Source organism: Perca fluviatilis, chromosome 11, assembly GCF_010015445.1.
Source record: "Perca fluviatilis chromosome 11, GENO_Pfluv_1.0, whole genome shotgun sequence".
Lineage (NCBI taxonomy): Eukaryota > Metazoa > Chordata > Actinopteri > Perciformes > Percidae > Perca > Perca fluviatilis.
The window spans coordinates 18,495,934-18,521,547 of NC_053122.1; the positions used below are offsets into that span (position 1 = coordinate 18,495,934).

The window sequence follows — 25,614 nt, forward strand, 5'->3', positions numbered from 1 at the left end:
CCTCTTTATTCTTTGCTGTTGCAAGATTGCATGCTCAATCTTGTTTATCATTGACGTAAAACGGCTTGATTCACTCAGCATGATGTCATTCCATATGTCCTGCCTTTGGTCCTGCCGTCTGCCATATATTTACCTGCATCAAGTAACCCATCATCACAGGAACTTAAGCGATTTCTGCCTAAAGAATAAAAAGATATTTTTCCACATTTCATGTATTCATTTAAGTTAACCACTAAATAATATTTTCTGTATACTTATCTTCCCACACGAAGGTCTAATTGCTGTTTCCAATACTTCTTTGCATTGCCATAATATAACAGTTTTTTATATCTATAATTCTGGTAAAGAAATAAGTCCTTTTTTATTTTTCTTCCTCGAAAAACACTCTAATAAGTTTGATTTCAGAAAAATATCTGATTAAGCATGATACTATTTGTGTTATTGAAAGTAATGACTTTACTCAGGTCATTAAACAAAACCCAAATTCCCAGAAACAATCGCTCTTGGTCAAACATACTTTTCGTATGCCCTTTACTCAGAGTATGTGATCATGCAAGGTAGGCTATGCTTTCAATGTAATTGCATTTATTCACCACTGCAGGAGTAATAAGTACAGGTGTTTTAGAAAAGGATGTATAGAGTCTAGACCTACACCAACAAGTGTGTATGTGCCATATAGGCTACCAATGAAACTTGAGTTGCGTACTGTTCAGGAAACCATGCCGTTGGTATGGCTTTTATTTTGAACCAGAAGACCGGAAATTCTGTGTTTCACTGTGGCTAGCTAGCTTCACTCTGTTCAGACTGGGAATATTCACACAACTACTTCGAAAAGGAATGCAGCACTCGTAGCCAGCCATACTGTAAGTATACTTTTATAGCAAGGCGTTCGCATTTTATTTGGTAAAGTATTCACTTTGCTGCCAGTATTTCAGTGCTATTAATCGTATGTTTTACTTACTGAAGTAGCTAACAAAGCCGGTGTTTATACAGTACGTTAACGTTAGCTAGCCAGCTAACGTTAGCTGTGTCCCGTCGCTAGGATTCCCTTTATTTCTTCATTTGAATTTGTTTGTGTTCCTTTAACGTAAGTTAATAGGTTGCATCTGTGGCTTGAGTTTCCTTTTGTGTTTGTAGCTATAAGCTTTACATGTATGCTGTTTTCACCACGGGAAAAAAATTCTCTGCTGCCTGCTTTTAACATACGAGTCGCTATTCAGCATCTTTAATAGCGCTCACAAGTGTGTTATAAGCTACAGTCAGAAATTATTTTTTTTAAATCGTGTTTCTTTTATATACCAGCCATATCAACAATATTTAAATGAGAAATAAAACTCCAAATACTCGGTAGTGTTTCTTAATCTCAGTCCCTTTAATTGAGTCAGAGTTGGTCCAGGCAGGAGATGATGTCAGTAGGACTGGTATGCAGAGGTCTGACATCAGCCAGAAAGTCTCTCAAAACTTAAGCTGTGTTTACTCGAGCCAAATAAGGAGGAGATAAGCCCAGGTACTCAGGAAAATAGTAATTCTGTCTTATAACTAAGACTTGTGTCACATATCTACTATTATGGCAGTGTTTTTGGTCACTGTGCTGTCTCTCATCATGTCCACACCAACCACTGCCAGTATTTATTGAGTTTATATAATCCCACTGCAGTGAATCTCAAGGCATCATCATTCCAGTCAGCACACCATGGCTGGCTTCAGACAAGAGGATGTTGAGATGTATTATGAGATGGGAGAGGAACTGGGCAGGTATGTTCTGCACATTTATTGTCTTTTTCTTCTCTGAAAAAACTTATTGTATCTGAAAACATCCGTCCGATACCACTACTGTGGTCAGTGTCAACAAAAGATACTGTTCACACTTGACTCTCAACATGTCGTGGGTGTCCCAGTACCTGGAGGGCAGAGATGCACCCAATATACCATTTTGTGATTGATTATTTAGGATCTATTCATTTATGCCACGTTTGAAGGGCATCAGACTTGTAGGGTTGTGTGAATACAAATGCCTACCTGCTCTGGGGCGTTGAACAACTGTAATTAGCTAGTATGTGCATAGCATTACAGTACATTTTTAAAGCAAGGTATCCGATAGCTGCAGCAGCAGTTCTGTTTTTAAGCTGAATGGCTGAGCACGCACAAATGTTTTTTTTTTCTTCTTCTGATTACCAGTGCTTGTAGTTCTTAAATAAAAACAAATGTGAGCATGCAGTGTAATCAAATCACACATAGTTACCTGAGATGTGTTTCAGATATGAGCTGCAAAACATCCAAAACATTAGATCCGATGAAGGCCAAAATGTTTTAAGTATGTGTGAGCAACAAATTAAATGTCCTTTTAATATCTTTTTTACACTGGGCTTGATAGTTTGTGACTGAGTCATCACATGTTAATAGTTTGAACCTAACTTCCTACCCAAGCTACTTCTTTCTGCAGTAATGCAGCAAAACTATGACCATGCCTTTCAAAGTGCCTTTCCACCTCTGCTGTGGTGTAGAGTCTATAGGTGGGTGTATCTCGTGTATGTTGCACGTGTACGGTTTCTTCCAGAGCAGTAAGAATACTTGTACTTGTTTCCTATGTAGATGTTTCAGGTATTTACTCCACAATCAAGTTACATTTTATTTTTCATCAATCTTTCTCGCTTGGCTTTAGACAGAGACAGACTCTCATTACAAGTTGATTTCTGTTGGAAACAGGTTGAAATGTTCTTACTGTACTGGCAGATTTTTTTACATGCTTTTTTATATAATTTGATTATAGACAGACATCCTTGATACGACGTACGTTTACAGTGATGAGTTTTCAAATTGTACTAATTTTCTTTTGAAATACTGGATACTTTCACCTCTTCAGGCTTCTTAAAATCCTTCAGATGAAATTATCTGGAAAAATAAATCAAATTTTGGATGAGATACATGTCCACATTGAGACTATAATCTGTGATGAGGGGTCACAAGTAGAAGTTGCTTCAGTTTAGAGGGGCACTAGTCTGGCTCAACGGACGTACATTTCCACGGCATCTGTGTGTTGCCGTTCTCAAGCTTCCTTCAATTACGGAAACAACAACAAACTTCGAGCTAGCAAGCTACATGCTAAAAATGAATGATTGTAAAGATTTACAAAGAACGTGTTTACGGGGACTGGGATGTTTTGGGACCGATTTACATACGATGATACACTGGTAAGAGCAAATTACGTTTAACCATGTATCCAGCTAATCTATATCGCTCACGTTACTGTATTGTGTGGACATTTAACCTCATTTGATATTTTATGTGGCATTTTCGGGGTGCACATGTTCCACAAATACAAGTTCCTTCCCTAGACAATTTTGCAGAGCCACTGTTGCTGCATCGGGAGACGATTGTGATTGGTTTAAAGAAATACATCCTAGAATGTATGTGTGGTGTAGCCACAGCGCTGTGGAGATTGGTCTGGCAATGCGAGACTATGGGGGCACAAGCCAAAAAGGTTATGAAGCACTGATTTAGTCCATCACAAGTTATCATTGCCCAAATATAATATATTTTGACATATCTTACGTACTCTGACCAGAAGCCAAGAATTCAGTCAGAAGAAAATGCAAAAACAAGCAGTTCTGTATTATCCTGTTTTTGTTAACGGCCCTTTGTTTTCGCTTCCCTGCAGCGGACAGTTTGCCATCGTTCGTAAGTGTAAAGAGAAGAGCACAAGTATAGAGTACGCAGCCAAATTCATCAAGAAGCGAAGGTTGTCCTCCAGCCGGCGTGGGGTGAGCCGCGAGGAGATCGAGCGCGAGGTCAACATCCTGCGGGAGATCCAACACAGCAACATCATTACCCTGCACGACATCTTTGAAAACAAAACTGACGTGATCCTGATCCTGGAGCTGGTGTCCGGAGGAGAGCTGTTTGACTTCCTGGCTGAAAAGGAATCTCTGACGGAAGAAGAGGCCACCCAGTTTCTCAAGCAGATCCTGGACGGCGTTCAGTATCTACACTCCAAACGCATTGCTCACTTTGACCTCAAGGTTAGTGATCTGTGTGGTTAAGAGCCGGCTTGTTTGTGAGGCTCTGGGCCTGCAGTCGTATTTGACACATTTGTCAAGATTCCTGTTAAGGTGTAAGAAGAAGTTTGTGTTGTACTTTAAGCACTTGCCTGTGTGGGGGTTTTTCCATGTGAAAAACAGGACAGGGCTATAGACACACATGGTTGTCAAGCTGCTCGGTACTTGCTTGCTGCATGGTGATCCTGATATGTGATACAGTTATTTTCATATCAATAATATGAATATATTTGTGGTTTTTAAGATGCACAAAAAAATTTAATAATTAGTCAAACAATTCCAGAAAATGGTGTGAATTAATTATAGTTCTAAGACAACATTTAAGCTATATATCAAATAAAATCAAACTTGATTTATATACGGTAGTACCCTTCATACAACATAATAGTAAAGGCTTCTTTAAGTGAGGCGTGAAAGAAAGGAATATAAAGACATTTTGATAACCAAATCCCAAGCAATATTTCTCATAAGTTTTAATATGGTAATCTATCCCAAGCCTTTTAGACCTGTAATATTTTGTTTTTGAACTTTGTTGCCCATATTAAACATTGCCAGCAATTTTAGCAATACAATACCAACACAAACCCATACATAACCACAAACACTCTCTCAAGGAGAGGTTAAAGCAACAAAACAAGAAAAAGAAAAGGGTCACCTTGTGGTTGCGCTTCATTCAACACAGACTACATAGAAGCAGGGTAAATAAACCATTGCATATCACAGTATGTTTACGTTATTCTAAATCAAGGCCTAGAATGACAAGAGTCCATCTTCTTACGAACAAAGGTACTTTCAATAGTAAAATAGCAGTCATGTTTTCCATTGTACGGACCTGTTTGCTTTTTTTGTATCCACTGAGCTATTGTAGGAGGGCTAGGCTTCATCCAATTAATAGTGATCATTTTTCTTGCAGTCATTAACAAAATATGTAACATGTAGCATTGGTCCTTGGAAAGCAAGTTTTCAGGTGTTTTCTCCAGTAAAAAAAATTAAAGGGTCCAGAGGAAAATCCATCCTGAAAATGTTATCCACTTCCTCTTTAATGTCTTTGCAGTATGTCTGTATCACAGAGCAGTCCCAGAATGGTGACTTGGTCCCCCCCACCATGCCACAGTTTCTCCAGCAAATGTTGTGGATATTGTTTTTAAACCTTGACACCTTAAAGGAACAGGCCGACTTATTGGGACTTTAGCTTATTCGCCGTAACCCCCAGAGTTAGACAAGTCGACTTGCCTGTTCCTTTAAGAGGGGTCCTAAAGAATCTCATCTTCACCTTCCAGTCAAATTCTTCCCACATTTCCAATCCCTTTATGACTCCCCAGACATATATCTTCCCATGTATCATCATCAATAATTGTATTGAGTTCCATTTCCCATTCACTTTTAATATGAAAGGTATTGTCTGATGTATATTTCATAAGACTCTTATAGATATGTGATACTTGATGCTTTGTTGATACCACTTGTTGAGAGATATATATAAAATACCGTTCAACATCAGTTGAATCTCTTTTAAGACTATCCCAATCTGTGTGCTTTGTGATGTTGTATTTGTAGGTATCTATACAAGTCATTTGAGGGCAAGTCAAACTTTTCTTGAAGTTGTGAAAATGATCACAATGTGTTTTTTTCAAACCACTGATTTATAGTAACCAACCCCTTTTCCGTCCATCTTCTGTATGCTAAGTCCGTCACCGAAGGGAGAAACTCAGTGTTTCCAAGAATGGGCATTGCCCTTGATAGAGCTATATATCCCTTTAACTGTTTCTGGGCAATCCCAAACCTTTAGTGTGTGTTTGACTCAGATGTTATTCATTCTTATTTTTTCTGAGCCTGCTGACTAAGTAGAGTAGATATTGATATCCCTTTTAAGGAATTCTGTTCAATGGATAGCCATCCAGTTTCTTCATCTTTGGTCACCCATGCCACTATTGCTAAATTGGGCTGCCCAGTAGGCCTGTAATATTACACATTTATTTTATTTTCTACAGTTTATGCAGTTTGTTCCTAAATGATAAAGTTTGTGGCATATGCCAATTCTTAGTATTATGCTGCTGTTAATTCATTAACATAGCTTTATGTTTACATGTGTACTGTTTCAAAACCTTGTTCTCTCACTAATGTTTAGCTATACCGTTTTATCTTTCAGCCAGAGAATATCATGCTGCTGGACAAGAACGTCCCCAACCCCAGGATCAAGCTGATTGATTTTGGGATTGCTCATCAGATTAAAGCAGGAAATGAGTTCAAGAACATTTTTGGAACACCAGAGTTTGTTGGTAAGATCCTGTTTTGCCTTCCTGAATATCCATTTCACAAATAAAGTAAAAATGTTCCACTTTAAAAATCAGTTTTTGTGCAAGTGTGTGCCCACGTAAGTTAAACCTTAACGTAAGTGGATGCTGCGTTTCAGTTCTCCACATCTGGTTTGAATTAAAGTGTTCATTCCTCTGTGCTTTACAGCTCCAGAAATAGTCAACTATGAGCCACTTGGACTGGAGGCGGACATGTGGTAAGATGTCAACATGTTTTTTTTCTCCCTCTGAAGCTGACTACTGACCCGCTGACCCATGTGACAGTTTTCATTCATGTTTGGTTATTCTCGTCTCTGCAGGAGCATCGGAGTAATAACGTACATCCTGTAAGTAATGTTTCACATCACGACTTGTTGTTGACATTTATAGAAACATAAATCACTTCACTCCTCATCCATGTTGTTTTATAAGGCAAATCCTTTTATCTGTGTTCCTCTAGACTGAGTGGTGCTTCTCCATTTCTGGGCGAGACCAAGCAGGAGACGCTGACAAACATCTCAGGCGTCAACTACGACTTTGATGAGGAGTATTTCAGCAACACCAGTGAGCTGGCCAAGGACTTCATACGACGTCTGCTGGTCAAGGATCCCAAGTATGAACTTTTTCAGAAAGATATGGGGCCAACAGTAAAGAAGATAAATCTCTGTTCTGTAGACATATGGAAGTCTCTGCTGTGTCATTTTCTTACTGGTGCATTATTTTCTTTTGCAGGAAGAGAATGACGATTGATGATAGTCTTCAGCACCCCTGGATTAAGGTGGGTGTTTTTTATTCAGCATTTATATCTGTTGGTGGAGTTTCAAATTCAATATAAGATTTGAATTATTACTTATCAGGCTCTACATGAGGAAGCCCCTGAGTACATTTCTAAATTATTGTTCCCATATAGTAAAATAAAGTGTCTGAGGTTGGCTAACCAGGATTTACTGGATGTTCGCAGAGCTCGACTAAAAATGGAGACCAGCGTTTACTGTTTTACCCCTAAATTTTGGAAATTTATCTTGTGTTTAATACTATGTTGCTAAATGCTTCTATAAGGAAGCGTTTTAAGTTTTGTTTTGAAAAGTTTAATATAAGGCAATTTTACTTACTTACTAAAGCTCATACACATTTGAGTGTTCCCGGTTATTATTTTCAAAAAGAGCGAGACCGATTTATCGGTACATATTAGCTTATTGCAGATAAGTAACAAGAAATTGCACTACAGGTATGCCAAAGATCTGTCATTTCTCTTCATTATTTAGTTTGTCCACCAGAGATCATTACGTTTGCAAAATGAGTACAAACTGTCCCTTGGTTGAAATTCTTTAATAAAGCAAATTTAAGAAATCTTTATCAGAAATGTTTGTTTATCTACAAAAAACGACTATCCGCTGATGAAGCGACGAAGTTCTTAAATATCAGTATTTGTATTGGCCTCAAAAATCCAATATCAGTCGGGCTTTGTTATCAAATTGCCATTCTGATTTCAGACCTTTACGTTTTTCCCTCTGCAGGTGATTAAGAGGCGAAATGTCCGCCAGGAGGAGAGAGACCACAAGACTGAGCGCCGACGCCTGAAGACCACTCGTCTGAAGGAGTACACCATCAAGTCCCACTCCAGCATGCCACCCAACAACACTTACGTCAACTTTGAGCGCTTCTCCCAGGTCCTGGAGGAGATCGCGGCAGCAGAGGAAGGCCTGAGAGACCTGGAGCGCAATCAGCGCTCATGCCGGGAGGACGTGGCGGCGCTGCTTTCCATATACGAGGAGAAGGAGGGCTGGTACAAGGAGGAGAACCAGAGCATCTCCAGCGACCTGAGCCATATCCGCCAAGAGCTGCAGCGCACTCAAGCCCAGCGCAAGAAGAGCCAGGAGGAGGCCAGGCTCACCATGCAGGCCGCCAACGCCCTCAAGCGCAAGTACGGGCGCCTGGAAAACCGCTACGAGGTCCTGGCTGAGCAGGTGGCCTCGGAGGTCCGCTGGGTGGAGGAGCTGGTCAAGTCCATGATTGCAGAGAAGGGTGGCCTCGGCAGCATGCCCTGAGCCAGACTGACGTCCAATCATGACACTCTGATTCTCAAGTTTCCTCCTGCCTGTCTTCTCTGCACGTGTCCCACACAGTGCAGTTTGAGTGGGTCAGATGTCATCATAAGCTGTGCTGCTGCTGCCCATCGAGAAAAATGTTCCACCCTCTTTACGTCACGCTCGAGAGAGAACCAGCAAGAAGCAGACAGGTAAAATGTTGAACCCATTCCCCCATTAAATGGTCATTCCTGTGTTATGAGTTAATTTATAATTTTAGAGATTTTACATACTGTTATTTGACAAAATGATTAGCAATTTGAAACTATATTGGCTTGTCTTTTTTTATTTTATTTTTTGCAATTGTTCTTAGCCTGGTTATCTTTCAGAACTTCATTACATCTGAATGTCCTGGTGCTGTAAAAGCCATAGATGTCTGCTGATTCACTCTTGCCTCAGGTTGTTGGCCAGTTACGTGAGAAGGCTTCACAACATACAGCTCATAGTGTCAGGGGTATTTATTTATCCGGTTACATTTCCGATTCAATTGCAGCTCACATTAAACACATTAAACGCTTAGCAAAGAAGAAAACAAATGTTTTAGTGAAATGCTTTATTTTGCAGATCTGCGATTTTTTTTCCTAATAATTTCTAAATGATTTCTTGAAAGTTTCCTGGAAATAACCACATAGTTTGTCCTCTAATTATGACACATTTTGGACATCCAGTTTACTTGCTATCTGCTGGTTAAAAAAACTCAAGGTTGCGCTAGCTTAGCATTTAGCATTTAGCTTTATTTTACCTATAATAAGTACCAAATTGCATGTTTCTTTCCAGGAAACCCCCTAGGAAATAATTTGATAAAGAATTTACAGACCCGTAAAAATTAAGTGTTTGGAATGTATAAACTCATCTTTGCAGTGCCTGTAAACTGAATGACCGTATTGCCTCTGCGAGCACTCATAAATCACCAAGTTAATGACATTTCTATCACATTGATATTGCTCAATGTCTTTAATGCAATAACTTTTGCACATAAGCCTTGTAAACCAAATAGTGTGCTTGGAAACTTTCTCTGTATGCTGTAACTCTTAGTGTCTCTGTTTTCATTCTGACCATCTCTGCAAACTCAAAACATTCCACTGATAAGTTTCACATCCAGGCAACACATTCCCCATGTATAGCATTGAAAGTGTATCATATAGTCAGTAGTTTTTTTTCAGTATAGGAATGTACTCATTTGCACTTAAATGATTATAGCAGTGTTCCAAAATCTATTTTATTCTGTCTATAAATTGTAAGAAAGAGCTTAACTGTCTGGGCTTGTTTCAAATAAAGTTAGCACTGTTACCAAGTCATATTCATGTGTTGTTATTGTGTGTATGGAAACTAACTTTTCTAACGGTACATCCTTACCTCTGTATGCTTCGGTTTGTCAATTATGCCTTTTTTTTGTTCAGTAGTGGAAAGAAACTCAGTATTTACTCAAGTACTGCACTTAAGTACACTTTTGAGTTCCTGGTACTTTACTTGAGTAACTTTATACTTCTACTCCACTGCATTTCAGAAGTAAATTTTCTCAATAAAATGTTTATTGGCTTTTGTTTGAACATCAAAAAAAAAAATATATATATATATATATATATATATATATACACACATATATATACATACACATACACACACATGTACACATATATACATATATATACACACATATATACATACATACACACACATACATTTCAGAAGTAAATTTAAACTTTTTACTCCACTACACTTATTTGACAGATGGTTACTTAACAGATGTAAAAATCTTAGATATGTTGTAAAATAAACCACCCAAATATATATAAATAAAATGTTTTCAAATTAGCTCGGCCAGCTATAACAGTAAAAATGCAGCTTAGACATTTATGTATCAATAATAATACTCTCACATGGGCTTATGAGAAGGTTACTATTTTGATACTTTAAGTACATTTGGCTACTAAGACTTTTACTTTAGTAACATTTTCAATGTGAGTAGTTTAATATTGTAGTATTGCTATTGTTCATATTACCTTACTTTTTTTAATTGACAGATTTGTTTATTTAAAAAAAGGACCAAAACGTGAAATGTAATATGTAAATGTGAGAGGTTTAACCACGCTCAGCATTATCTGTCACACTATTTAATGTTGTATACAGGAAAGACAACATGAATGAAAGTTATCCACTAGAGTTGGCAACAAACCCCACATTTTTGATTGGGTCTCCTTGTGTTGTTCTCCTTAAAGGTGCACTATGAGTTCCTGCATGGTTTCAGAGCGATTTCATTTTTTTCTCAAATCGTAGGCATCTCTCCTTGATCCGCTAGCTGCCTGCCCCCTGAATACACGGTGAAAAAGTCCGGTCTCAGGAGACAACTCAGGGGTGGTAAACGTCAAACAAACACTAGAGGCACAGGCTGTGCACCAAAATGCAACAAAACACGTTCCAGCCAATCACCGACAAGATGGTTGGGGGAGGGGTGGGGGTTAGTGACAGTTAATCAGTTAGTCATGTCAAGTTATGGAATCATGGGGGGAGGGGCGAGCTTGCTCTGTTTTGTTTTGTATTTACTTGGAACGTCAATAGAAGTGTCGTCATGCAGGAACTCATAGTGCACCTTTAAAGCAGCAGGGAGGGGATACAGGAGATTTTTAAAACAGTGCTTTTAGTTTCCCAGTCTCACATTGACCAACCAAAGAGCATAAACATCTCATTTGTTTTGTACAACACGTGAACAATAAATAAATGTTTACATCTGCATATGAAAATTTGAACAAGGCGCTGGAAATGGTTGGGGATCAAAGCAGAGGGAAATAATCTGTATGCATGGCCAGATAACCAAATACAGTAAGGCGGCCCCAGGGCAAAAAGAATAGTTGTTGGGGCCCCTATTGACCCCTCACCTGTAAGCAAATTCACATACCATCAAAGGATTCTTTTTCAGTGATTGCATGGTAATTTAATATAATACATAATTTAAAAAGAGCAAAATAGTATAAAATAAAGCTATTAAGATAGATTCTGTAATTTTAATGAATGATGTATCATGTCTGTCTGTGTATGGAAGTCAGTGAGAGGCAGAGATGGAGGCCAGTCTGAGGGCCTAATTTACTAACACTAGCGCAGTTTGCGCTGCGTCTGTTTATGCGAGTTTGGTAATAGCGAACACGAACGCATATTGAAAGCGCAACTTGTCTCTTCTCACTCATGTGGCAGACAATCTGTGATTTTACCCAAGTGCGCCCTGTTTGTAAATAGCCCGCATCGGTTACGTCCGTCTTTGCGACCAATTAGCGCCTGGAAACAGGCGCAAACGGCTTGATAAATCTAGCCCTGAGAGTTTTAAAGTGCTCATATTATGCTTTATGGCTTTTTCCCTTTCCTTTATTGTGTGATATATCTTTTTTGTGCATGTTATAGGTTTACAAAGTGAAAAAGCCCAAAGTCCACCCCAAAGGGACTTACCATCTTCCAGAGAAAACCCTGTTCACAAACTGCTCCAAACAGCTCTATTGTAGTCCTGACTTTACTTCCGTGACGAACATGCGTCACTTTGTAACACACGTTATAATGCTCGCCTAGCTGCTAGCATGGCACTCCCTCATACTCTGCAACTGACAAGCTAGCAGTACTTACTGTGCATGTGCGACTCCCAACAAAGACGGAACAGAAGTGAGATGCCTCACTCTGTAGCTAAAACAGAGAGCTCAACACACAGGGTGAAAAGAGGAGCCGCAGCAATGTGCAGTACAACAAATGTATGGTGTTTTCTGAAAATTAAACCACATAAACCTATTCTGATACAACCTCTAAATACAATGAAAATGACCACAATATGAGCACCTTTTAGAGGATGGTTTGGAATTATATTTCAAAATGTACGTTTATCTGCTGCAGTTACTTGACTCATTTCTATGCTTTGTCCAGCAGACCCCATGTACAGTATTATACTACCTTGCAAAACATGTCTGATAAAGCTGTGCTTACTAAATCAGTCATAAGTCCAATAGCAAAACCAGTAGGTTATATTTATTGTTGTCCAATAGAAAAAAATAATTTCCTGAGTGTTGGCACCTTTCGTAAAACGTATCACAAAACCACAAAACAGTGCATAATACTCTCATGATTTTATTTGGATATTAATTATGACAATAATAAATAAATAATAGATAACAACCTTTTCATCAGTTTGGTTCCATAGGTCATTAATTCGCTGATGATAAATGTATCAAATTACATCTGTAAGATAGTAAATCTGTTTTGTAAACTTTGAGATTGTGCAGCATCCTTTAACTTTATGTGTAATAAGGTAAAGTTGTTTTCTTTGTTTACAAATAATACAAAGAACTTTCGATTTACCATTTTGAAACAAATGGATAACTGGAGCCAAACTGCTACAATCACTACAATTGGATGACAAGAAGAGATAGAAAGAACTGCTCATCTTTATGTTCAAATCAGCTGTAACAGTGTGTGGACTTCACTCGGGAAGGAAATCCTTGGCAGTGGTCTCAGGAAACGTTTGTCTTTTTTTGTCTTTGTATAAGTCTGAACTTAGGAAAAGTTAAAAATGGGTAGTGCTTCCTTGTTGTTCCTTGTTAAAAAGACCGCCATCCTTTTTTTCTTCATCCTGGTCCAGATCAACACACATCTATTCTTGGAGAGTAGGAATGTTAATGTGTTTATGCATCTTTCAGAGAATTAATGTGGGCACACAGTTTCAGTGCAGGCCCCAGTTTAAGGTTCATGGTGCTGACCATGTGCTCCTCAGTTAGAAGCAGCAGAGCCTGTCCATCTATTTCCTGGGAGCGAAACTCCTCGGCTACATCCTGACCACCTGGAGAAAAGAGAAGACAGAGACTAAATAGAGTGTGTGTCTCTTGTTGATTTTTGATGCATTTTGTTAGCTGATCTATTTGTAAGGTAAGGTGGAGGGTTTGGGTGTGGCCTTGACCAACTGCCACTTTGCTTGTTTGAAAGCCATGATGTCTCTCTCTCATGGGCGGGCCAAATTCTCTGGGTGGGGAAAAGCAGAGAAAGAGGAGGTAACCTTGCTCCTTATGACCTCATAAGGAGCAAGATTCCAGATCGGCCCATCTGAGCTTTCATTTTCTCAAAGGCAGAACAGGATACCCAGAGCTCGGTTTACACCTATCGCCATTTCTAGCAACTGGGGGACCATAGGCAGGCTGGGGGAATGCATATTAATGTTAAAAAACCTCATAAAACTCAATCATGCCATGGGACCTTTAAAACAAGGGGCCTGTTCCAGCTTTAATGGGGCAATTTATTCAAAGCTGTCTTTGCTGCTTTGAACATCTGGCAGCATTCATTTGATGCACAGGAGGTGATTCTCTTTATGTCCTTGAATGCAACAGTGGAGTGTTTGCAATATACATGAAGTAAAAGCTGCTTATTTTGCTTTAACAGTGAGTCAACAGTAAGACGAAGGAAGAAAAGTGGGTTAACTACCTTCATACATTTATATGCTTTTGTTGTTTATTTTTGTTCATGCTAAGCTGCAAGAAGTCAAAGGCAGAAAACGGAGCATACTAAGGTTTGGGAAAAACATGTTTTGTTTGTTCGGCTGTTTATGAGCTCCAGGAAATTCTTAGCAGTACCTGGTAGGGAGTTGATATAAGAAAACACTTGCTCTACGTTCCACTGAGACGGACAACCGACGTCGTCTTCTCCGTCAGAAACACTGATTGTTTCTGTCATCCTCTGCTCCTGCTCTCTCTCCCTCTCTCGCTCTCTCTCGGCCTGTTTACGGAGCCTGGTTGTCATGGGAATGGGAGGCTCGTCCTCCTCTTCTTCCTCCTGCTCTTCCTCCTCTATCAGTGAGCTTTGCCGGCTCTCTTCTGAGCCAAACGACCCACGTGCCTGTGGAGCACAAAGACAAATTTGGACAAATATCTACTGTGTTTTTGTGTGGACTACTTACAGAAAAGCTCAACCAGGTATTAGCCTTAGTCATCTCAGATAAGATTACGGTTCCTACGTGTGAAAGCTGCAGTTTAAAAAAAATATTTAATGTAATTAAAATAATAATAAATAGTTTAATTCTGTCTCAGGACTGAGAACACTAGGCCTACAACAGAATAAAGAGTGAATGCATTACAGGAATTTTTCTAATGTTAGATGATGGGCCTCTGACCCTAAAATAATTTCATTAATCTGGATTTTAGGAAAGAGTTTATGCATTAAACTATGGTCTAAATGCTGCTTTAGAGGCTTTTCCACCCTAAAATATCAATAATTATTTTGCTTGTGACATACACTTCTGGGTTGCTTTCTTCGGTTACCTCATGAGGTAACCGTAGCCTTTTGGCCGGCAGCAGATGTCATCAGATTGTACCCAACCTTCACTGAGTGTTTCAACACTTAACACAGTTGGTGGGCCGGCAGTAATGGCCAAGTCATCCGCTCCTGGCTTCCAGCTTCCCTCCTCTCGCCTATTTAGTAGCCAGCAAGAGGCTCGCTCTGCCTCCTCCCCCATCCTGCGAGCTGCTTGTTTCTTGCTCCTTTCATCCAGGCCCAGAGCTTGATAACAACCGCCATACTGATCTGGCTGGAAAACCTCTGCAGCCGATCTCTACGGGAAACATCCCTGCCTGCCATCCCTTGTCCTTACAGTCCAGAACTAAGGACTGGTACTGTAAGGCCTCTCTCAGGTCAGCTCAATCGGAATGATTTTTTCAGTCTTCAGTTGACCACAGTACAGTGTCTGGACGTAGCGTTGTATGAACCACCTCTGGGAACTGCAGCTTCCTTCCCATGTCATCTCTCATCTTTCAGGACCTGGCAGCTTGCAGCAGATTGGGCTTTGGTCTTTCGGTAGAGAACGGCCTAGTTACTCTTGGATGAAGGTGCCGGTGGGCCTTTTTTTGCATCTATCCTGCTCTAGTGTGTTGGCCAGAGACAGAAGCACCTCATCATGGCACCACCTATACCATCCTTGAGCCAGAGATTTTTTGCACCATGACAGTCTGGTGCCAGCTTTAAGGCATAAACATGTTCCACTTATTAGCAATTATTATTAAAACGTCATTATTATTTGATTGAATTTATGTATTTAACAGACTCCTATTTGGGTCTTCTGGATGAAATTATTATACAACTAACATCTTTCAAATAACTTTTAACAACTCACTTTTATTGTTCTGGGTTCTGGGGCACTATTTTACTTGAATTACTGTGATCAACAGTCATTGTTGTTATTAAGTTGTCTTACAGACCAGTGGTTGAAAGATACATCTAATTAATAGGAAAAGCAGTGTGCCACACTAGGTCATGTTTATTTTGTCAGACTTTTCTTTCCTATTTGTTTTTGTTTCCTTTGGATATTTATTTTAATCTTCTCAGGCCTGGGCTGAGAACTCCAGGTATAGACATTAACAATTGTCCATAGACAAAAGTATGTTGTTATACGTCCTATTTTGAAAATGTGTTCACAGACCAGGAGTCTCGATCTGCTCCTGTCAGATGCAGCAGTTCCCCAGAGAGTAGCTTGTCTCATAGGACCAGTGATCCCTACAGCACCCCCTGCATTTTGCTACATGTGCCAGGTCAGTGATATTAACTGACCTGTCTCAGAAAATGTTCTCTATAGGCTCCATTGACTCTCCTGCTGGGGGGTCGTCCTCTCCTGCCCATGGGCCTGTGACCCCAGCGGCCTGCTCTCAGCACAGTGATACGCTTGGTGCGGCTCACACTAAACCTGAACACAGAGAATCAAAATATTAAATTAGATTCATACAGTTCACTGCAGATGATTGCATTTGAATAGAGATGGCACTGCAGTCATGATATCATTCTTGAAGCCCAAAAGCCCTTTGAGATTTTTTTTTCCTGTGTGTACTCAGTGCAGTTAGACAGGCTTTTGCTATTGTGCACTAAGCTAATAGTCTGCATCTGGACTCTTTGATGCCTGGATGGAGACTCAAAAGGAAACCTGTGAGTGATTATACACTTGTGACTATTTCTTATAACCCAAATGTAACTCAATGGGTTCCAGATGTCAGATGACGTGTCTCACCACCACTGAGACGGACAACATTTTCAGTTTACTAGTCTTGTGATGTAGAGGCTGCCTTTTTTTTTTTATATTTATTTATACATGGAAAAATCCTCTTTTGCAGCAAAACTCTGCTTTTTCATTCATTTTATTCTAACCAAAAGTCATTGTTTTAAATGGTAAGGGTGGTGTTATTCTGGCTGGTGGTGTTATTATATCGGCTTATATTTAGCATTAGCGTCGCTAGCATTAGCCTTAGCCAACTCCTTCACCACTAACGGAGCGATCTGGAAAATCAAACTTTTCCCGAACCCTGTGGGGAGGAGGGCCACAACATCATGGCCACTAACTAAACTCAGCAAATATTGTTCTTGCTCGGGCTTTAACTTCTGGATATTCGGCAGCGTTGCCACAACGGACCGAATGGCTTCGCTCGCATCTTTCTAGCACATGACCTCAACGTCATCGTTCTCAGCCACTCCCTCTGTTCGCTGATTGGACCGCCAAATATTTGGCCGGAGTACTGAAGGGAAATGAAAATTGAGCGGAAGTATGTAGGAGGGCGGAGCCAGGCTACACTTAAACAACATTGCAGCAGGACTGTCTGGTTACCTGCCAGTAGAATAATTTGTCAATCTTTGCTCCTTTAAAGGGGAACTACGCCCATTTTCAAAATTCATACATGTTATGCCTATGGTCTAAGACAGTCCAAAAATATTAGTAAACATGAACAACTCTCTCCGAAATTCAAAACCTAGAGTGCAAAAACTTAAATTTGTGATGTCATCAAGACAAAGGTTGGAACTGCTCCAGTGAATTGAGAAAGATGTTATAGATGACACTGAGAGCACCCAGGGGAATGTTCTGAGAATATGGGTACATTTTCTGTCTCAGGACTGAGAACACCACAACAGAATACAGCTCATTCGGGTATAAAAAAGAAAACAAATCTTCCATCCAGTGTCTATGGAGCAGCTCCAGTCTTTATACTTGATGACATGAAAAGTTTGAGACTTAAGGCTGCATCTCATTTCATTACTTCTCTGGTTTCTGGCTTTGAGAGAGAGTAGCTCATGTTCACAGATATTGATTGAACTTTCCTAGGTGTTTCCCTTCAATTCTGAGACATTGAGAATGCAGGTTTTAATCAGCTCAAAAAAAGGAAAGAAAAGCTTGTATAACTTAACATCGACTTACCATCCATTGGAATAGCATTACTGTGAATGTCATTACTGTATCTTTAATGCAGTTGTACATTTTCAGTACTGGATTGGCATTACTTCTGAGAACCAGGCTGATGCTTGATGTTACCTATGCTTATTAACGGAAGTGTTTTTGGTTCATCTTAATGCGTGAGTGATTTATTTTACCTTCTGACACACGTCATGGAGCAGAAGCGTTTGGAGCGCAGGAACGTGTGAGCGTAACCTCGGCTCCCACAGAACTCACACTGCAGCACACCTGCCGCACTCTCGCCCAGCTCTGCAACTTCACAGGACCAGCTGTTAGTTCTCTCTCTCACACACACACACACACACACACACACACACACACACACACACACACACACACACACACCCTCACCGTCTGCTGCAGGGCCATCGTATTCCATCTCTGAATCTGTTGAATCCATCTGGTCAGCATCCAGCGGACTGTCCTCTGCTGCTGAATCCCCGTTGGTTTGTATCTCCTGGGATTCAGGCAGTGAAGCCTGCTGGTCTGCTAACAGCGAAGAGGAGACCACCTGTATTAAGAGGTGCATTAAGAAAAATAAAATCTCACATACTGACATGGAAAGACATTCCTGTGTAGAAACAGATGGGGTGTAGTTTTTACACGTCTACGTTTGACTAAAATTAAAGTTTTATGATATGAACTGGAAACTTGAACTTAGAAAAATTGCCATTGCACAAGATGTTTGTGGCTGCATTGCATTATGCTATTATAAAGCTGTATCTGGTACAATATCTGAGAAGCTCTTACTGGCACTGGAAATTACTGAATGTTAACTAGCCACGAATCAACTATATGTCCATTTAAAGAGTTTCAGGAGGAAATTTCCCATTAGCTAAAACATCCAACTCAGACAGACATTCACTGGTGATATTGCAACTCCAGTGTTCATACCGGGAATGGCTCCAGGCCCTCTCGGATGACGAAGCCCTCTATAAGGTGTGTAAGGACGTGGGTTGTGAGTATCCTTTCAGGGCTCTCTGGGACGCTTGTTGGGGAGTAGGGGGGCTGGGTGGGGCCTCTCACTGCTGCTGGCAGGACGAGAGGAGGTAGAGGAGGAGGGTTGCTGCTGGTGGTGGTGAGCTGGGAGGGTTCTTCCACCACTGGTGACCTAATCACTGGGCGACTGGATATGATGGAGGATGAACCCATCACTGAGGAACAATAAGAGGTGTAAAAGATAACACAACTGAGGGCTGTTTCATGCAAGCAAAATTACCAGTTGAACCATGCTTATTCCGATAATTTCAGTTTATTTTCTTAGGAAATTCAGTTTCGTAAAGGAGGTTTAAGTAAGTCTGACCTAAGTTACCATGGAAACGTATTCCTCCAGACTAACGCCTGGTCTCAGTCAGGTTAGTTTGTGGCAGACAGCCAAATTGAAGACATTGTAACAGTATTTGAACCATATAGAGACTGCTATGTCACTTGTACAAAACAAGTAACATAATCCAATACATTTAATAATACATAAACATTTTGGGGTAAAATTGTGGGTCATATTTCATACCTCAAAGTTGTTTAATGATATGTTGCATTTTTACATCTACATATTAATTTTCAGCACTAATTTTAGCTTAATTAGCAGATTCTGATTTTTAGGTTTATTCAAGACAGGCTCTGCTTTTCTAAACCACCTTTATGAAACATTCCTCTGGCTAATGAGGAGAGTTTGAAGGGTTAGAAAGGGTTTTATTGTATTGTATTCTTAATCATATTTTACCTGCACCATTCTGCTTAGGAGGCCCAATGAGAGGTGTCAGGGTCCTGTCCCGCTGTGGACTGGGAGAACATTCATCTTTCCTCTCCTCTGAGCTCAATCCATTCACTTTGCATGTTTGCTCCGACTGAAAGTCAAACCACAACAAACCCTTGATCAAACTAACACATACTGTGAACAGGCAACGCCTACATATTAACAACAGAACACGGTGACTCACGGATGGAGTTTCATTGTGTCTGACTCGATGCACTTTAAGATTAACAGCCACCGTCTGAGGAGGTGGGAGGTTCTGGTAGGGCACCTGGACCAGGGCCTCCGCTACAGGCAGCTCCTGCTCTGTCAGCAACATATGTCCCGAATGGACAGCCAAAGCCTGGACCGAGTGCAGGGACAGCCTCTGGAGGGAAGCTGGGGGGTTCTGGGGCAGCCTGGGGAGAACCAGAGGCGGAGGAGGTGGTGGAGGCTGGTTCTGCACTTGTGGGAATGAGGTCCGGCGCTGCGGAGCGGCCACCAGAGGAGGAGGCTGAGGCTGAACGGTGGCAGCTGGGATTGAGGTCTGAGCTGAGGATGCAAACACGCTGGGGACAGACGTAGAAGAAGAAGAAGGGCCTTGGGGGTTGTTATTGGTTTGTGATTGGGTGCTGGGGGTGGTCAGTCTTTTAACTGAAAGAGAAAGAGGGTTGGAGTTGGTTTCTTGAGGTGCTACTCTGAGAGCGATGGGCTGGAGCTGTCTGTGGTTTGGAGCTCCTCCTGTAGCCTGCTGGAGGATGAGCTGGTGGTGCGCCACCCGCTGGCCTGGCAGACAGGACAGCTGCTGCTTGACCAGAGTGTGGGTCTGCACCGGAGAGTAGGCTGCAAGGAGAGTGATGCATAGACAGACATGAAGATCAAAACCAAACAAATACATAAAACAAGTATCTCTTTTTCAAGGTTGACCTTAAAGTTATGGCACCTGTCACAGTGTGGGAGTTCATTTTCATTACAGTGACTCATCACTTAAGCCTGGAACACACTTTCTAGTAATCTTTCCTTTAAACCTCAGTATTTGAACGAGTTATCTCACCTGGGGTTATAATCTGGGGCCCCGAGGCCAGCCGGGTGACATCCGCTGGTCCTGTTTCTGTTGAGGTGTCAGTCAGCTGGTTTCGGCTGGTTTTCAGCCCGCAGATTGATGTCTTGGATAAAGAGGTGGCCGGAGTCAGGGCTTGCGGCTGGGCAGATGGCTTTAAAATCACACTGTGGGCTGTGGCCAAAGATCTAGGCAAGCGGGCACGTAGAGCGAGATTCTGCACCTGAATATACACAGAAAGAAAGTCACTTTTACACTGTTCATAGAAGCCACGGGTGGTGCTCAACTTTATTAACGATTCCTCTGACAATTATCAAAATCCCAAACTGTATTTACCACATAACTTTTAATTTTTGTGACTCATGCTCAGGATATGTAACAGCCTGAAGTAGGCAAAATAACACTGCGTTCTTGTGGCGTGCATGGGTTATTCTAATTTTGTGCCTGGCAAAGTTTGTACCTGAGAGGAGGTAGGTAAAGAGGAGCAGGAGGTGACCGCAGGGAGCTCTGATTGAACTGCAGCCACCGTGGCTGCAGGGGTTAGAATAAGCTAACAGAAGAAAAGCAAAAAGCAGGGAGAGACAGGTGGCTAGGTGGTTAGAAATAAACAAATGTTATGAGAAAACATAAGAAAACACATTCAGTAAAAATAGAAATAGGGAAAACGAGTCATGCCGTTGTAAAGTAGCAGTGCATATTGTAAGAATGACCAACAGTGTGAGATATGTAAAAAGATTTGTACCATCTGAGTGCGAAGGTACATCTGAGCTTGGTTACAGTTGGCCGGTCTGTTTCCCAGGAGCATGGCCTGCTGGGATATGGTAGTTGCAGCACCAGTGGATGTTTGGGTTCGGCCAATCAGGTGAGCTGTCACTGGAGATGCTGGCAAAGTAATCTGGATAAAAGAAAGATGCTGAGGTTAAAATCTGTGCTCAGAGCAGGTCAGAATGATTGGATTGGTAACACAGATACTTACTGAGTTTTGGGAAACACCAGCAGGCTGATGAACCAAACTGCCACTGGATGACGAAGGTGACTGCCGCTGACAGACTGAAGCCTGAAAGACATTGGAAAGACATCCATCACCCTATAGCTCATGTCAAAATGACTCGTCATGCTTGCACTGACACATAACAGACATCATCTGACCTTCTGTATGGTGGCCAGACTCTGCAGATGAGGGTTGTGCTGGTGCTGCTGCAGGGCGGCTGTCTGCAGCATGAGCTGGTGCTGCTGCTGGGCTGCGTACATCTGGTGCAGGTACTGGGCCGCCATGCTCTGAGGTCTGTGGATGGCGTGCTGGATCACCTGTTGGATCACATGATGGACACATCAAGCATTTTACAAATTTCAGTTAGTCTTTTGAATTTCATTCCCTTTGCTCTTGTTGCACTGATAAATGGAAACTTTGAAGCATTCAGAACATTTAGTTTCTAAAAAATTTAATTATCTGATGTTAGGATTGGAAAATTCCTAGAATAATGATGGCCAGTGGTTTGAGTATTTAACTTCAGTAATTTGATTTCACTAGTGCTATGAGCTATTTTATATGGAAGTCTCTTTTTTAAGATAACATATCATAGAAGACTGTCTATTTCCTGCCTATTTTTCAGTTTACAAAATGTCTGTATTTTGTATTGGCTCTAAGAGTTACACAGGGTCATCTATCAGCTGCCTGCCTGTCAAGTCAAACAATGCTTGCAGAGGTCCCAGGTACTGTCTATTACCTGGACTGCCTGTCTGTCGGGTGAGATGATGCTGAGGGAAGTAGAGGGTGCCTGGGTGCACGTGGTGCTGCCGGAGTTGACTGTTGCCATGGTGACGGCAGCTGATGTGTTGGGGGTGGTGGTGGCTACAGTCCTATTAGTGTCTGCCTGCTTTTCTCCTGGGCCCTGTCTCTCCATCTCCCAGGTCACACACAGATTCAGTAATGGGAAAACTGTGGAGGTAAAAGAGACATTAATTAACAGCAGGAAGTTAAGTAAAACAGGCACTTTAGTTGAATCAGTGATGGACATCCGTCAGAGCTAGCAAGCTACACGCTGAAAATGGCAAGTTTTGAAGAAATGTGAATCGTGCAACCAGGCAGGCCTGCGTGGTTCTTTTGAGGAATGATTGTAAAGATTTACAAAGAGTATGTTTAAGGCATTTTCTATCTAACTGGGACGCTTTGGGACCAATAGGGACCGATTGGCACCTTTGGCGAAGATTGCTATGGGCAAAGTAGGCTAACACACGGCGATACCCTGCGAGCAAATGACGTTTATCTATGTATCCAGCTAATTTAGATAGCTCACGTAATTGTATTGTGTGAACATTTAACTTAATTTATTATTTTATGTGGCATTTTACTTTTGTAGGGTGCAAATGTTCCACCAAAACCAGTTCCTTCCCGAGTCCGGAGGCTGCCCAAGATGATTGTGATTAGTTTAAAGACAACCCATTTTATTTATAAAGCCAAATGCCTTTCACATATCAATCTTCAGTCTAAATACTAGCCTACTAAATCAGACTTGGCCTATAGGCCTACTTACTTGTGTTATTACAAAGATAGAGTAAAAACATTTTGTCTATTGAAATAGGATAACTTATTAATATGGAGGGAAAATAAGCAATAGGCATACATTTTTGGGTAGTTGGGTTTTAACTTGCTTTACCGTTATGGAAATTCACCCAAAAAGCATAGAAATGAAATGAATATATAAGTCACATAGATAATAAACTCAAAAGATAATACATCCATTGCAGCACTGAAATAACAACAAAAACTGGCTCATAAGAATCTGTCATTTGAATAATATATATATATGTGTCCATTAGGCCTGTATTATATAAGTTACCCAATCTTATTATTTTGTAGAATTTTTAGCGTGTAGGCTATAAAACAAAAAAAACTAGACTGTGGTTTTCAGAGCATCTTAAATATGTGTTTTACTTTGATCATTTCAATATAGAAAGCACAACTGAATCATTAAATTAGCTCTATACACAATTTAGCGACGATAACATCATAGAAAAACAGAGATGGGTTTATCGCAGGCATCCTGGGAAAACATTGTTATGAATAGGTAATAAGTAGCTATATATTAAAAAGGTAAATCGTTCACATTATTGATTTGTTTTAAAAATGAGTGTAAAGGTTATTTTGTGCCACTTCCACATCTGTACAGAGACAAAGGTGCTACAATGCTGGAGTTTTTACTTCTTCTTTTAATTGCTGACAAAGCCGTGCTGATATGAGTAAAATATTGTAATATCCTACTAATAATCTCAAAGAGCAAGCCTTAAAATGGTAAAAAAAAAAAAAAAAAAAGATATGCCATATTTTATAAGGCTAAAGACTGATGGTATGGCAGCTTCAATATTGATTGCTTTTTGCTGCAGAGCCGGTTCTGTCCAATTAAACGCCGACAGTATATTCTCGATAAACCCATAATCTTAAATACACTGTCCATAATTTAGGAACCTTCAGATAATACCTTTAACAAATCAGGATGTCATTATTCCCTGTCTGTCGGTCTTCCTCTCATCGCTCAGACGGCGCTGTATGCATGCACAATCATTCACCTCTTGTCGGCGTTACCTGCCTGGTATTGATAGACCATCAGGCCATTAAGAACGGACCAAACCCGGTCCGGCACATTGTCCCAATCAAGAAGCCTACTGATGCGTCAGTACTGTCTAAAATGGAGATGAAAAAAAAAGAAAAACAGACGGTACACAGCAGGCAATAAAAAAAGACTTGATACAGCACCGCTCGCAGTGCGGGAGGACCTTCCACAGCCGGGGAGTCATGCAGCTGCGCTCACTGCGTCCGGAGATATTTGACGGCTTAACGATGTGTTTTTGTCCGTTTTGAATGCCTTTTATTTATGTCTGATGAATGGCTTTAGATATTCGCTCCAAAACAAAAAGAAAAAAAGATCGGATTGATGGATTCGAACTCTTTGTTGGGGCAATTTCCCGAGACTGCACACAAAGATGCGTCAAAACTTGAACAATATTTCACAAACCGCTGATGGGCTGATATCACAGACATACAATACAATACTCCTTCCTTATGGGTTTGTTTTCTCAGAGGACACCTTACAGTTAGTTCACTAGGCCTATCTACAAAAAAAAAAACCATTTCAAGAGTAGGCATTGCCTGTTAAAAAGGCTCAGCAAGTAGCCTATACGTTCTTTCTCTGCAGAGATAGGCCTACATTATTATATGCACCATATAAAAATGAAGTAGCCTAGGCTATACAACACACAAAGGGAAAGTTGTAGCATCTGCAGAGTCATAGTCGTATGTAGAATACAGATGACTTACTCTAGTAATCAGTTTGGAAATGTTACTTATGTTGAAATATATCATGGAAGATTGGACTGTGATTGGGAAGTAAAAGCATCAATGTCAAACTAATTAATCCGGGTGGATTTTTAGAATATGTTTATAAAAACTGATGCATATTAGTGCAACATAATAATGCTTATATGCTCAGTGAAATGGGCTATAGGTGGAGAAAGAAAGAGAATTGGTCATGCTTCACATTCTCTTTCTGCCTCTGTCTCTCTGTCTTTATGAGGCAAAATAGAGAGAGAGAGAAATAAAAAATATAATGCATAGCCTACATTCTGCAGCAAACACACGTGCTATTTCTGTGACAAGTTTCCCCGGGGCTGCACGACCTGTCAGGAGTTTCACTCAGGATGAGGAAGAACAGCTCGTCCTCGTTTGCGAACATAGACAGTATGGTTGCGAAGAAGGATGCTCTTTTCACGTGGTATTCAAGTTCTGTCGGAAATAGTAAGACATATACCTGCGTGAATCACCCAGCAAAATGTTTGAACCATATGTAGGCCTAGGGCCCTAGGCTAATCAATGGCTTGAACATAACTTCATATTTAGTGGCTAATGGAGCCGTAGCAATAACTGACAGCAAAAGAGATAGATTGAATTATCATATTTTATGTTGCTGTTGTTAACATAGGCCTAATGTTGCATTGCATGAAATAAATAAGCTACATCAAATTAATTAAAGTAATGCTAGTCATTGTTTAGAGTCATTGTTAAATGTATTTTTGTAGTTATGTAAACAATAAGCCTATTGTGGTGTGCAACGTTACGTATTCATATTTTTTCCTTCTTTTGTCCCTTCTTTTTTCCTTCATCAATCA

At 40.6% G+C, this 25,614-nt stretch overlaps 2 protein-coding genes across 6 annotated transcripts; one reads left to right on the plus strand and one right to left on the minus strand.

Annotated features, from left to right (window-relative positions):
* The first annotated feature begins 757 nt into the window (after positions 1-757).
* On the plus strand, positions 758-9,734 carry dapk3 (death-associated protein kinase 3). Its single transcript, XM_039814934.1, has 9 exons — positions 758-863; positions 1,658-1,755; positions 3,659-4,019; positions 6,205-6,334; positions 6,519-6,567; positions 6,670-6,696; positions 6,810-6,962; positions 7,082-7,127; positions 7,867-9,734. The coding sequence occupies exons 2-9, from the start codon at positions 1,694-1,696 to the stop codon at positions 8,395-8,397; spliced, it is 1,359 nt and encodes a 452-aa protein (XP_039670868.1). The 5' UTR covers positions 758-863; positions 1,658-1,693; the 3' UTR covers positions 8,398-9,734.
* A 2,787-nt stretch (positions 9,735-12,521) lies between these two features.
* Positions 12,522-25,090, minus strand: phc3 (polyhomeotic homolog 3 (Drosophila)). 5 transcript variants are annotated; one of them, XM_039817002.1, is made up of 15 exons: positions 25,069-25,090; positions 22,179-22,390; positions 21,601-21,759; positions 21,428-21,508; positions 21,194-21,346; positions 20,912-21,001; positions 20,446-20,674; positions 19,600-20,234; positions 19,383-19,506; positions 18,554-18,813; positions 18,011-18,170; positions 17,797-17,914; positions 15,997-16,129; positions 14,031-14,292; positions 12,522-13,246 (listed from the first exon to the last, which is right to left on the minus strand). In XM_039817002.1, exons 2-15 carry the CDS (start codon positions 22,353-22,355, stop codon positions 13,092-13,094), a joined length of 2,736 nt encoding a protein of 911 aa, XP_039672936.1. In that variant the 5' UTR covers positions 22,356-22,390; positions 25,069-25,090; the 3' UTR covers positions 12,522-13,091. The 5 variants fall into 5 exon arrangements, with proteins under 5 accessions (XP_039672936.1, XP_039672935.1, XP_039672937.1 ...); XM_039817001.1 differs by lacking the exon at positions 25,069-25,090 and adding an exon at positions 24,039-24,131; XM_039817003.1 differs by lacking the exon at positions 25,069-25,090 and adding an exon at positions 23,931-24,131 and having other exon boundaries at positions 17,797-17,908.
* Between the last annotated feature and the right edge of the window lie 524 nt (positions 25,091-25,614).